Source organism: Cydia amplana, chromosome 27 (genome assembly GCF_948474715.1).
Source record: "Cydia amplana chromosome 27, ilCydAmpl1.1, whole genome shotgun sequence".
In the NCBI taxonomy this organism is placed as follows: domain Eukaryota; kingdom Metazoa; phylum Arthropoda; class Insecta; order Lepidoptera; family Tortricidae; genus Cydia; species Cydia amplana.
Window position 1 is genome coordinate 3,637,537 of NC_086095.1, and position 14,053 is coordinate 3,651,589.

General features: G+C 38.6%; 1 protein-coding gene and 1 long non-coding RNA gene across 2 annotated transcripts in view; one reads left to right on the forward strand and one right to left on the reverse strand.

Annotated features, from left to right (window-relative positions):
* LOC134660534 (synaptotagmin-7) overlaps positions 1-14,053 on the reverse strand; it is a 569,193-nt gene that overhangs the window by 412,027 nt on the left and 143,113 nt on the right. The window contains exon 2 of the mRNA XM_063516310.1: positions 1,875-2,023. Coding sequence (XP_063372380.1) covers positions 1,875-2,017 — 143 coding nt within the window. The 5' untranslated portion in view covers positions 2,018-2,023. The remainder of the gene's footprint in view (positions 1-1,874; positions 2,024-14,053) is intronic.
* Positions 1-14,053, forward strand: part of LOC134660548 (uncharacterized) — a 97,654-nt gene that overhangs the window by 38,902 nt on the left and 44,699 nt on the right. The window lies entirely within an intron of this gene.

The window sequence follows — 14,053 nt, forward strand, 5'->3', positions numbered from 1 at the left end:
AGCATAAAGGCAAAAAGTTAGGGCGGAAATGTTTTGTATGTGCCACTGCCACGGGCGGTACAGGAATTACGAACTCGTGTTAATTAGGCCCTCGCCTTCGGCTTCGGGCCTCAATTCACACTAGTTCGTAAATTCTTATTTACCCCCCTTAAATGCAAAAGTTTTTATTCCTGCTGAGAGAGTTATATGTAGACCCCGTTATCTTGTCGCACTGACATCGCTTTTCCGTAGAGCGTGAATGTTTTTTTTATAGACTATCTAAATGTCGATAGTGTAGAACTTTAAGGTTACATGTCACTGATAATTTCAAACCCGGTTTACATTCGCGTACGACCACGAGCCGAGCCGCGAGCCGAGCAACGAGACGCGAGTGTACTAGCGGTGGGCTCGTGGCTCGCACGCGAATGTAAACCGGCGGTTTATCTATTTATTTTTAATCAAGAAGTTTTCATTGAGATTGAGCATAGACTTAAAAGGCGAAATTTCAATTGCATTATAGAAACATCGATATCGAGATGGTCGATAATAAAAACATTCACGTTATATGTAAACATTCACTTAAGGGGCTACCTGCGGTTTTCATCGATTTTTGACAAGTTTTGAATCATATCTCCTACTTTTCGACCACAGATAAAATTATTAAGACAAACGGCTATAAGTTCTCCAATCTTTTATCTCTATTTTTGTCAACCAGATTTTGAAAGAAATCAATGCTTATTATTTTATGATTTTTTTAAACATGGTCTAAAAAATACACTTTTTTCGTATCTAGTTTGCTGTGAAGGATCTTAGATACGATCTTGCATCTGTTGCATCCACGATCTAAAACATCTGAAGATCAAGCGAGTTGTTTTTGGGCGAGTGAGTTTGTGGCATGAGTGCACATGGTTTTGATCATTCAAATGTAGTGAATGACTAGACTGAAATAGTACCTACTAGTTGGCCGAGCGTAAGCGAAGGTCTTCGTTTCAGCTTGGGCAAAAATCGCCTACTTGCGCCTTTGGAAAACACTGGGACGATGTACATATGGGGTCCAGAGGCGTAGTTTATAATTTATTATAAGTAATTTAGTAAGTATAGGTCTCACTAACATAGGATTAAGGGAATGTACACTAACACTATGGACACGGTCTGAAATAAATATATTGAAATTGAAACTGATATTGAACCGGCAGTGTCAAAAGTGTCATTTTTGGTTGAAGAAATGGATTCAACGAACATTGCAGGTTAAATAAAAGCTAGTAAAAAGGCAGCTTTATATTTATACACTGAAAGTAAATACTAAGTTTGGTATTTTCAAGTCTTCAGTGACCGCTAGCCAGCAAGTTACTTATCAACTTACAAACTTAGGCAACTTAGCATCCGACTTAAGTTAGTTAAGTTGGCCGTTTGACAACTTGTACTTAGCAGGTAAGTTACTGGAGTTTGGACTACTTAGGGCTTAGTTGAGTTCTTTTCAAATTGCAATGGATATTATAAACAAGGTTTATTGATAAGTGCTTTTTCAGTCTAAAGTCTAGTAGTAAAATTAGAGCAAAACAAGCAAAAAAAACAAGCAAAAAAACGGTCACCCATCCAAGTACTGACCCCGCCCGACGTTGCTTAACTTCGGTCAAAAATCACGTTTGTTGTATGGGAGCCCCACTTAAATCTTTATTTTATTCTGTTTTTAGTATTTGTTGTTATAGCGGCAACAGAAATACATCATCTGTGAAAATTTCAACTGTCTAGCTATTACGGTTCGTGAGATACAGCCTGGTGACAGACGGACGGACGGACGGACAGCGGAGTCTTAGTAATAGGGTCCCCTTTTTACCCTTTGGGTACGGAACCCTAAAAAACAACTACTTCAATAATTTAATAGGATTACATACCTGATGGCGCAACTCGTGCCGTCCTCATCGTCCTCTCTCTTTCTCCTCCGCCGCCGCATATACAAGTACACGGCGAGTGCGAAAAGGACGGCTATAGCGCCGCAGCTCAGTATCACCACCAACACTACATCACGTTTCTTCATTGTGAACTGAAACAAAAAAAAGCTTTTTCAACAAAAATTACATTTTTGTTAAACGCTTTTCCACTACTTGACGCTAAATGTCGACTACAAAATAACTCGTGTTTTGGTAAGAAAACTGATGTATGGAGTTAGGTACTGGTTAGGTAGGTACCACTCTTTCTTTACTTATATTTCTCTATGAATAGGAAATGTTACGCGAAAGTCTACATAGGGGGCGCCACTCCCACAATAAGTTCCAATATCGACTTCCAAAAATATCCACAGTTCCAAAAATATCGACTCTCTCTGTCACTCTTGCATATTCGAGCGATAATAGCTCGATAAATCGAGCGAGCCATACAGATTCCCAACGAAAGACCTCTACCACCTAAGTGACTTACTGTCAATGAGGAAGCTGTATGTATTGAGTCTAACAACGAGACTACACAAAACATTACCATTTAACCCGGAGCTGCAAAATCGTAGAAGAAAACATAATGTTGCTCCCCTTTCAACTACAAAATCTGTATTTGCTAAGAGACAATTCGGGGCGCAATCTGCATATGTGTACAATAAAATAAACAAAGTATTAAATATATATAATCTGCAACTGTACAAATGTAAAAAAACACTAACTGAATGGCTTAAAATACTTAACTATGACGAGACAGAGGCTCTGATATACTAAGTTGGTATTATTTAATTAACTTAAATTCTTAAGTATTTACCAGTTCTTAAAATACGATATTATGCTTTACAGTACCTATTGTATAAGAAGTTCCGAAAAGTTCAACATATTCACTTGCACTCACACGATCTCACACACAGTCATATACCTAGACACACACACGCACACACACACACACACACACACACACACACACACACACACACAAAGTTAGAATAAATTGTACTATTAGCTTAAGTTTTCTTTCTGTATGCTAGTTAAATATTTCTTAAATCTACAACTTGTTGCTACGGAGGAGCGGGGCTTCCTGATACAGGTATAATATACTTAATAGGGAGTCCCAACCTGTTACCTTGTTATGTAACATTTATTAATGTAAATAAAATATTTTCATTTTTCATTTTCATTTTCATAAAGAGGCAGATACCTGTGAGTTTCGATATCGCGTGTCCCGGGGTAGGCCCTTTGTAAACAAACCGCCCTTGATGTATCAATGTCATATTTGATTGTCTGTGAAAACTTATAAGTTACTCTATGTTATACTTAAGTCACTAGTGCCGCACTCTGGCGGCAAAACATTGCAGTAATACTCCCTATTACAAATTACAAGTTACTTTTACCAGGCGTGGCCGTGGCTCACTCCTCGATTTCGTCGCGTCGCAACAAGTACCTAAAAGTACATCCGTCCTACACCAATTTTGGTGTCTAGCCATAGGCCGCGCGTGGCGCTTGCGCCACCTAGCGATCATATCTGTCCTAATCGTAACAGACGCGTTTTGTTAGAGAGTGAATCTTCTGTACCTAGTTAGGTACTATTGTTTATTCTGTGCTTTTATAAAACATTTTTAAAATATGCGGTCCAAACTTAATTTTCACATTTTTAAGAAATTACCTTTGCAAAATATTGTAAATTTTTAAATTTCACCAGCCCGGAAGAACTACAAGTTAGGTTAGGTACGGCAACAATTTATGTGAAATTACAAGAAAACCTTTGAGAATTTCACTAATAACGGCACACAATTTGGCTTACATCCAAAATTCTAAAGTAATCCTCAAAAGGACGTAACCGACGTGTTCTTTCAAACAACATACGCCTTTTATAAAACAAAATTGACGTGCGCTTGTGTTGCATACAAAGTTAGATACTGCGTCCGCTTGAGCGCTTAATGTAATATAAATAAAGTTGAAATTGCGTTAATAACTCGTTGCAACCTAAATTCACATGCAAATTTACATAATGCGGGTACGTCAGTTCTTAAGCAGTGGGATTAAAGTTGAAATTGGATCAGCCGTGTGTGCTGCATACGATTAATGCATACGGTAGGAATTCAATTTAGCGGAACAGTTGGTTTAGGCGCGAAACCGTTAATAATGTGTGGTGCTTAATGTTTGCGTTTATAGTTGTGAAGTTCACCCAAGTCGCCGATAGATGGCGCTGTACAAACTACAGCAATTTCTACATCGCGCTAGCGGTTTTTTGTTCCACGTCGATGGCAAACACGCATACGGCCTGTCTGTTGGTAAGCTATCACCGTAGTCTATGAACGCCTGCAGCTCCAGGGGTGTTTGCGTGTTGCCAAACCTTTAAAAACCTGTATATCACTTTTCTGCAGTTGTCACCTGTAGGTATATGTACAATAGTATCGCCTGTCTGTCCGTTCACGTCACCCGTGGACGGACAATGCGATACTATCAAACCTAAACTAACCTACGTTAGATTGTAAACTTATGGGTTCACAATCTTACGGTGTCATATTGGTCAAGCAAATCTTGTCAGTAGAAAAAGGCGGCAAATTTGAAAAATCACGGGTTAGCAACACTACGATTGAATTGTTCGAAAATAGCGTGTCATACATATCTTATCTGTGGAACTGTTTTGTTTACATTTCATCCTTGTTCGATGTACATTGCTGCTTTTTGTTCGTTTCCTAGGGATACCATACTTTAGTTTGCTTTACATTGCTACTGTTATATCCAGCTTGACACACTATCCGGGGTATTCGGAAAACAAGATCCGTTCTAGACTAGATAACGATACGATATGTACTAGATATGTTGTAGTTTAGATTTCAACTATGTATTTCTCTTTTGCAGCTCAATTCGGGCAACAAATGTCACTTTTACGTTAAAATATCTTAATGTGGAAATCGTTCAAGAGTATCTCCAGAATCGCGGAAATGTCAAATTTGACAGGCTAGATCTTAAAAATATCGTTGTCGTATCTTATTGATGTCTAATAGACATCTAATAGATGTCTAGTTCAAAATCCGAATCGGGCCTCAAATCAATAAACCTCGAATATTTTATGAAATTCTTTAGTAAAGCTTTTCAATAACAAATGCAAGGCACGGCGTGCATCTAGAGAATGCATCCGTACGGTAATGGAAATATGAGAGTATGAGGTTGAATAAATTCCTAGCGTACCTATTACTACTTAGGTATTGACCGAGTGTTAGCGAAGGTCTCCGTTTCAGCTTAGGATTTTGCTACTATGGAATTTATATGAAACACTAGCATGTGACGTCACGATCAAATTATCTACTCTTTTATAGATTTATACGGGTTTTAAAATAGAAATTGTGTCTAAAAATAATTCCTTTCTAGGTTTCTCTAGTAATCTTCTGGTGCTTTATTTTTCATGCATGGTGTAAAACAATTTATTTTAAAACACAGTCAAATACCTACCCTAGTAAGTATCAATAGGTACCAATGTTACTTTTGGTTTTTTCACTGTCATTTTTTGCGATTTGCGGATGGCCCCATAGAAAAGGTCACACAAAGGCTAAGATATTGTTTGTATAAAGAATTTGTCGGTCATTAGTACAAATTAGCCCCGACCGGAACCGGAAGTGCCCCGTAATGGCCGCTGGAGGCTTGCCAGCACACTTGTTCACTGTTTACGCTACGTTATTGTGGAATATACGGGATATGTTTTTAGACCTAGTTTCTACTGTATTGATAGGTATTCTAACTGTCTGAAATAGTGATGGGTAGGACACCAATTTAAAAAGATTTTGTATGAGTACCTCATTTTCTAAAATGAGGTGTTACAATGTCTTACTTCAAATGAGGTGAGATACTAGCATATTTTCAGCGTCGACTATTCCATTAATTCCAACGGCGACAAATATATTTAATGTATATGTCGTAGTCAGATCGTATAATCCGCCGTATTACATTACGGCTAGCCGTTTTACAAAACAGGGGCGTTTTGAAATGCGGCGGTTCGACGATTAGCCGGATTGTCATTGCGATAAAAAAAAAAAAATTTAAAAAAAATTTAATCTGTTTATTTCATAAAATAAGCATGCATATTTACAAAACTTAACTACTAATCTTAAATTAAAAAGATTTTTTGAGTTAAGGAGTCTAGGTAGTCATATAGAATTAATTATACACTACTATTACAGTTTTATTATATTGTTACAAGATAGGGATTCGATTGTTCTCTTATTTTAAGCATGTGTTTCTTTATAATGTATCTAGCTTGCCCACATGTTCGATCTTCTAATGAGCTTAATAATTCATTTGGAAATCTATTCAATATACGCGGTACAATGCATTTCCATACTCTTCGACCGTATTCATTGTTCGTTTTTACGATCTCGAATGTAGGGATGTTATCTAAGTTACGTAACCGTGGGGGTCGCGTTTTTTTGTGTAAGTACTTTATGTTATTGTAGTATTGGGTTACAATGGATAAGTCTATTTTTACGTTCTTCAATAAGGCGGCCTACGTTTAGCCGCATCGTATCTACTATTTAGATTGTAGAGTGACCAGTTCTTTCGGTCGCCTACGTAACCTTTGTTTGACAATGTTTGCAATTTAATTTATTTTTACCATGGTCCCACCGCACTACATGTGTTTCTTTTCCAAAACATTTCCTTCACAACTTAAATAGACGGAGCCCCGCAAGCGGGGCTCCTATTTCTGGGCGGTTTGCCCTTCGGGCATCTGAAGCTACCTAACGAACCTAACCTAATACTTACCTACCTACGCTTTTTTCCCTAAAGTGTAATGTTTTCACGGACGTCTCACTAAATCAATAGGTAGGTAGGTTAGGTTCGTTAGGTAGCTCCAGATGCCCGAAGGGCAAACCGCTCAGAAATAGGGGCTCCGTCTAGTTAAGTTGCGAAGGAAATGTTTTTTGAAAAGAAACAGTCCGACGAACTCCACATTTGATGGACACCCCAGCGTTATTCATAGTTTGTTGTTGTTATGTCAGACAGCGCCACGAGTGTTAAAAATGGGAACTAAAAACTGTCAAAGCGGCGGCTAATGACTCGCTGTATTACATTACGGCTAGCCGTGTTGAAGAACGTATGGCGCCGAATACATTCCGGCGGATTTTCATTCAGCCGCATTCAATCCGGCTAAGCGTCGAACCGCCGCATTTCAAAACGCCCCTGTTTTGTAAAACGGCTAGCCGTAATGTAATACGGCGGATTATGCGATCCGGCTGCGACATATATACATATTTATGTATTCATCACTTCCTTTAACAGGACATCACTTAATAGTAACATTTATTTGGAGTGCAATTCTGGAGGTTACTAGGGAACTTTTAGGAGAAAGATAATTTTAGAATCAAGTAAAATGAATAGAGGAGTGAAGTAAGACATTTTTGCGGTACGAAGTACTGCGACAAATTAACAAAATGAGTGGTACAAATGAGGTGCCTCACGAGTAACTGAAATACGAAACTTTTGGTACTTAACTATTTCTGTTTTTTTATCTACACTGTCGTGTACTAAGGGAATGGGGTTGGCAACTGTCAAAGGTTTGCATAGATGGCGCCATCATAGCTTGCCCCTTTTTCTATGAGATTTGGCTTAAAGGGCTGGCATCCAGGGCATTAAAAACGAAAATTTGACACAATTTTATTCTAGGGATTGACAGGGAAAGCTATGATGGCGCCATCTGCTAAATACTTCGACCGGCCAACCCCATTAAATAGGTACTAGGAAGTGCTCCCGGTACTGGTTTTCTATGCAAATACAGTACCGGAACCGGGAATTCCCGGTTCTCGCCATACAAATTCAGTACCGGGAGCATTCCCTAATAGTTACTATATATACTTACTAACAAAGATAATTACAATTAAGAAACTCAGTTAATCACATGATACCTCAGAGCATACAGAGCTTCCTTCCTATATCTGTGCATGATACAAATAAACTAACAAGTAATAAAAAATGCTTTAAAATATACATTTCAACAAAAAAAATCACAAACATGTTCGGATTGACTCTTTTTTTTTTCTTCTAAAACTCGCCGCATTACTTTGCCCCGGTTTAATACTTCGCAACTTTTCAAAATGGCGGTTTTATTTCGTGGCTTCGTGCAAATAAAATGCGAAGTTGGAAGTGTGCCCCTGCTAAGAATAATCGCAGAACGACATTAAAATCTGTAAATCTGCAAAAGTGTTTTTAATAAAAAGACAGGTCAAGATTGTTTACCTTTTTTCTCATGTTAAATAACGAATTATAGGGCAGTTACGATATGCAAACATTTGGCAGAAGGGATTTCTATAAATTCAATGTTGGAAGTGAAAGCGTAAGAAGATACAATAAACCTATTGCATAGAGAAAAAAATACATAGATTGCTCACTCCATACATCAGTTTTAGTACCAAAAAGACTATTAGCATAGCATCGGGTAGCGGAACTATCAGTACTGCTACTTGACAATAGTGTAGCACCGACCGGAAAGTCTTATCTCAACAGCATATGACTTTCCGGTCGGTGCTACATCTATTGTCAAGTAGCAGTACTGATAGTTCCGCTACTCGATGCTAGATGTAGACACTGAAATGAATAGTCTAAGTGATGTATGGAGTGAGCACTCTTGTCTTACTATATTTCTCTATGCCTATTGTATCTTCTTACGCCTCCTGGCCAATATACTAAGGAAAGAGAAAGTCGACTTTATTTATTAACCTTCAAAGACCATCATTGCGCATGACCGTCTCACCCTTGGCCGTTTGCATAAACAGCCCGGCCCTTTTGTTTACAAACGACGAGTGATTAATTACCCTGGTCGCTCAAATAAACGATTATACAAACATTATAAAATACGTTGTAGTCAGCAGCCATAGTTGCTAAGCGGGCGAGGTGTTCAAAATGATCTTGACGCGACTTTATTGTTAAGAGAATAAGAGCGTGTCAAGGTAATTTTGAACACCTCGCCCGCTTAGCAACTTCTGCTGCTGACTGTACGGCATTAATCTTGTAATTATCCTATCATTATTATGTTACCTATTTATCAGCCCTTTTGGCTTACCATGGTTACGCAATGTCAAGTCTCAGATACGGACATATATTATGGGGTAGCAGAAAAACCGTTTCCAAAGTATTGTTGACCAATCTTCAGAGCCCAATGGGTTGAAGAAACGTCACTTTTGACACTTGTTTGACACTGACATATCCGATCCATGTCGTTTCAATATCTTATATTTGCCGTATCTTAAAGTTCGAATATGGCCGTACGTAATTTACTTTCTATACATCGCACTGTCTAATATGCAAATACGAGCGAGATGCATAGAAATTATGTTACGTTCTCGATAGCATTATGTCAGTGGCAAAGTGGTGGAAGCCACATTGATTTTTTTTCTCTTATGACATTAAATCCTGATACGGAACTATAAAACATCCCATTTTGTTATTGTAAGGAATCCATCCACTACGTTACAACTTTGGTTGTAAACACACAAATTGGCAATACCCCGCCCTTCACCCTTAATCACAAAACATCCTATCTCCCTACCAAACACTCTCCAGATACGGCCTTTTTAAACAGCGCAGACGAAAACCTTAATTTCCAAAACGGCGTATCTTCTTAGAAATTACATGGCGGTTACGCCGTTTCTTAAATGAGGCGCGAAGAAAAGGTGCGACTGACTGCGTCATGCCGCAGCGGAGCATCGACCCGAGACAGTTGGAACGAGCGAGTGTACTTGTACAAGTTACTGGAATTAGCAAGTAAGGAATATTCAGCATTTCCAAATACTTTCCGTTACTGCTGCTCACGAAATTTAACGAGAATCGGTTGAGCAATGCGATTTGTATAGGAGATCATCCCGATAGACATACGAAAGTTTTTTGCCCAAGCTGAAACGAAGACCTTCGCTTTGCTCGGGCAATCGGGCGATTGGTTGATGATTTTAGTCCATCAAATCAAGGGTGAACAGGCACCTTCTAGGCAGGCTCGCTCCATCGTAGGCCACGTCTTCGCCTCGGCTAGTCTGTGCCAGTCTGTGGCCATGAGCAAGCCCGTTTATAATATAAAAAACCGGCCAAGTGCGAGTCGGACTCGCGCACGGAGGATTCCGCACCATCAACAAAAAATAGAGAAAACAAGCAGAAAAACGGTCACCCATCCAAGTACTGACCCCGCCCGACGTTGCTTAACTTCGGTCAAAAATCACGTTTGTTGTATGGGAGCCCCACTTAAATCTTTATTTTATTCTGTTTTTAGTATTTATTGTTATAGCGGCAACAGAAATACATCATCTGTGAAAATTTCAACTGTATAGCTATCACGGTTCGTGAGATACAGCCTGGTGACAGACGGACGGACGGACGGACGGACGGACGGACGGACGGACAGCGGAGTCTTAGTAATAGGGTCCCGTTTTTACCCTTTGGGTACGGAACCCTAAAAAAAAACAGTACGTAAAAATCATCACACATTAGGTATAGGATTGAACTAAATATAATGTATATTATATAAAAAAAATAACGACGTAGTATGTACATTATAATGCTGCCTTATAGGTAGGTCTAAACGATACTGGTTTCACATCGCGTCTTGACACTGACTTCTATTTTGTCATAAGTAATAAATGGTGAACCATTTTAGTTTACTCCCATACATTAATTCCATTTATGTTTCCAGTTTTTTTGAGATGTATCAACTGTATCGACATAGTGGTAAGTAATTTTAATTTTTAACAAGCAGAAACGTCTGCGAACCATGCTATTAAGCTTAGAATAAATTTAAAAGTGGAAAAATTACTGTCTGGAGTCGCTGGAGTATCTAACCAGAGGCCGTGAGTTGAAGTCTCACCCGAGACGTGAGTCGCTTATTCTGAAAACCACCCAAAATTCAATCAATCCATGTCAGAGACCTTTTTCGGGATTAGTCGACATTCGGAGTGATTCAGCGTTACTCATTAGATGTTTAGCTACTAAATGATGATGGTACCTTTTTTCGAGGTGGTAATATTTTCTGCTTTACTACATGTAACTAATTTATAGGTAATTCAAAAGTCAACTTAATCAAATCTACCTCGTACTTGCTCCAGTAACTCTACTAAGCTACTTGCTAGCGAGTGAACTCGCCCGTTCAAGAGCAGCAGCGTAGTTACACAGATAATAAATGTAACAACTCGGGCAGTATTTTCACACTAGTAGATTGTCCGTGGTTCTGTTTATCTTCTCTGTGGCTTTATAGGTTTACATTGCAATTTTACTTAATTTATGATGATAAATATCCCTGTTGTTTTTAAGTTTTTTTGTTGTTTTACATACAAAACTTCTATTCAGTCTATTTTCTTTGTATATCGAGTTCCAGACAATAATATATATAACATTAGGCACGTTTTTAGGGTTCCGTACTCAAAGGGTAAAAAACGGGACCCTATTACTAAGACTCCGCTGTCCGTCCGTCCGTCCGTCCGTCCGTCTGTCACCAGGCTGTATCTCACGAACCGTGATAGCTAGACTGTTGAAATTTTCACAGATGATGTATTTCTGTTGCCGCTATAACAACAAATACTAAAAACAGAATAGAATAAAGATTTACATAAAACAAACGTGATTTTTGACCGAAGTTAAGCTACGTCGGGCGGGGTCAGTACTTGGATGGGTGACCGTTTTTTTGCTCGTTTTGCTCTATTTTTTGTTGATGGTGCGGAACCCTCTGTGCGCGAGTCCGACTCGCACTTGGCCGGTTTTCATGCCTCACGTTGCTAGTAAATGGACAATTTTATATTAGCATGATTATTAAATTATTTGTATGTCTTTCCAATCACGGAACAATGGTGTTTCGGACATTGGGAGGAGTGCGCGGAGCCGAAGCCAACACGTAGACTCTTTTGAAACTTTAATGAAATGTAAGGGGTACACCGAGCGGATGCTGCCCTTGCCCGTGTCATGAGACGCACGCAGAGGCAGCACCCGCCAGGGTGTAAGGACTATGAGAGTTGATGGGATCTAAAATGAACTAGGTTATTGTGTGAAAGCGATGGACTAAGCTAAATCCCGAAGCATCTGGTTGACGTGACTGGTGACCGAAGAGCTGGCGGCTTCCTCGCACAACGTATCAGCATTGCGATACAATGAGGAAATGCCGCCTGCATCCTCGGTACAATGCCTGAATTTTCTATTTTAGATTTGAGCTTAATATATTATTATAGTAACTGCTTGCATACTTCGGACACCTCTCACGTCGCTCTCCTGATAGCCTGGAAAGAGTAATAATGACGGGCAAAGTTGAAGGCTCGAGACCTCAGGCCCCTCCCCCTACTAGATGGTGTTCTCAAATTATGGCACCTATGCAATTAAAACTGCACGAGGCCATGCGCTTGGCGGGGAACAGAATATTGAGGTACCGACTGAAGAAGAAGTAACTATACAAAATGTACTGTACCAAAATATTTGCCATTTTCGAAATTACCCTGCTATCGAAGCTATAGTTCGTTTTTTAGGATTAGAAAAATGGTAAACAATCTTGACGTGTCTTTTTATTGAAAAACACTTTTGAAAAATAAGTCACGGCAAAGATGTAACAATGAAAAATTATATACGGTTATGTATTTACATTCTTTTGCTTTCATTAAGTAATAGTTATTGACTTTAAACAAGACCGGAGTGATCTCATAAATGTTCCGTGAACAAAGTTTTGTACGGAAAACTAATAATCGTTTTTCAATTAAAAGACACGTTAAAATCGCATAGTCTTTTTCTAATACTAAAAAAACTAACTTTACCCCAAAGAACTTTATAACAATAGTATAGAACATAAAGTTAGAAATGGCACTGGTCTCTATTCGTTTTTATTGTTTGCCTGACACGTGAAATCCATCAGCGTCAGTTGTATTAAACATTTCAAGCCCAGAGTTTCGAAACTATGTTTTTGAGATTTATTAACAAGCTTTTATTAGGTCGACCTGTGTGTAACTAAAATGTAATGAAATCTAAGGTAACTAATTTAACCATCTTCCAAGGATCGTAGCGTCATGAAAATTGGCAGCTGTATGTAGTTCTGATGACAATACAATAATATGGTACTGTCGAACTGATCTGATGATGGAGACAGGAGGTGGCCATAGGAACTCTGTGATGAAACAACGCAACCTAATTGTGTTAGGGGTTTTTAGAATTGTCTCGATGAGTATTAGTTGTCTGTCGTAAGAAAAGTACAGTCAGCGATAAAAGCTTATACCAAAAATTAATTTTTTTCCAAAAACTTATTTTAGCAGTACAATCTGATGTTATTAAACAAAAATTTAAATGTCGAATACATTTACAAAATTTGTCCAATTAGGCTAAATTCGTGCGTTTTAAATAATGTTCAACCACCAAAGTAGTTCCTAAACCGAAACCGTCCGTCCTATTTTAGCGTGCAATGTTTTTAGGGTTCCGTAGCCAAATGGCAAAAAACGGAACCCTTATGGATTCGTCATGTCTGTCTGTCTGTCTGTCCGTCCCTCTGTCCGTCTGTCTGTCCGTCCGTATGTCACAGCCACTTTTTTCCGATACTATAAGAACTATACTGTTGAAACTTGGTAAGTAGATGTATTCTGTGAACCGCATTAAGATTTTCACACAAAAATAGAAAAAAAAAACAATAAATTTTGGGGGTCAATCATTTTTTTCTAAACTGAATAGTTTGCGCGAGAGACACTTCCAAAGTGGTAAAATGTGCCCCCCCCCCCCCTCTAACTTCTAAAATAAGAGAATGATAAAATTAAAAAAAATATATGATGTACATTACCATGCAAACTTTCACCGAAAATACGGAACCCTTCATGGGCGAGTCCGACTCGCACTTGGCCGGTTTTTTTATATCTGTAAGTGCCAGTTGCAGTTGCACCATCGGCACTTGACAGACTAATCAACGTCACCCGGCGCGCCGCGGCGGTTTACTATGAAACTATCCATACAATAAAGTTTTGCGAACGCTTTAACGATGACAAACAGTTTGGTTCAACCGACCCTAAGTATGTCTTCTTTTTCCATATATTATGTAATATGTTAATGGCATTAAATAAACTATTCAAACTAAACAAATATATGTATGTACATGCTTTATGTAAACATGGTCGTTAAAATAAATGTATTTTCTTTTTTTCTATTATACC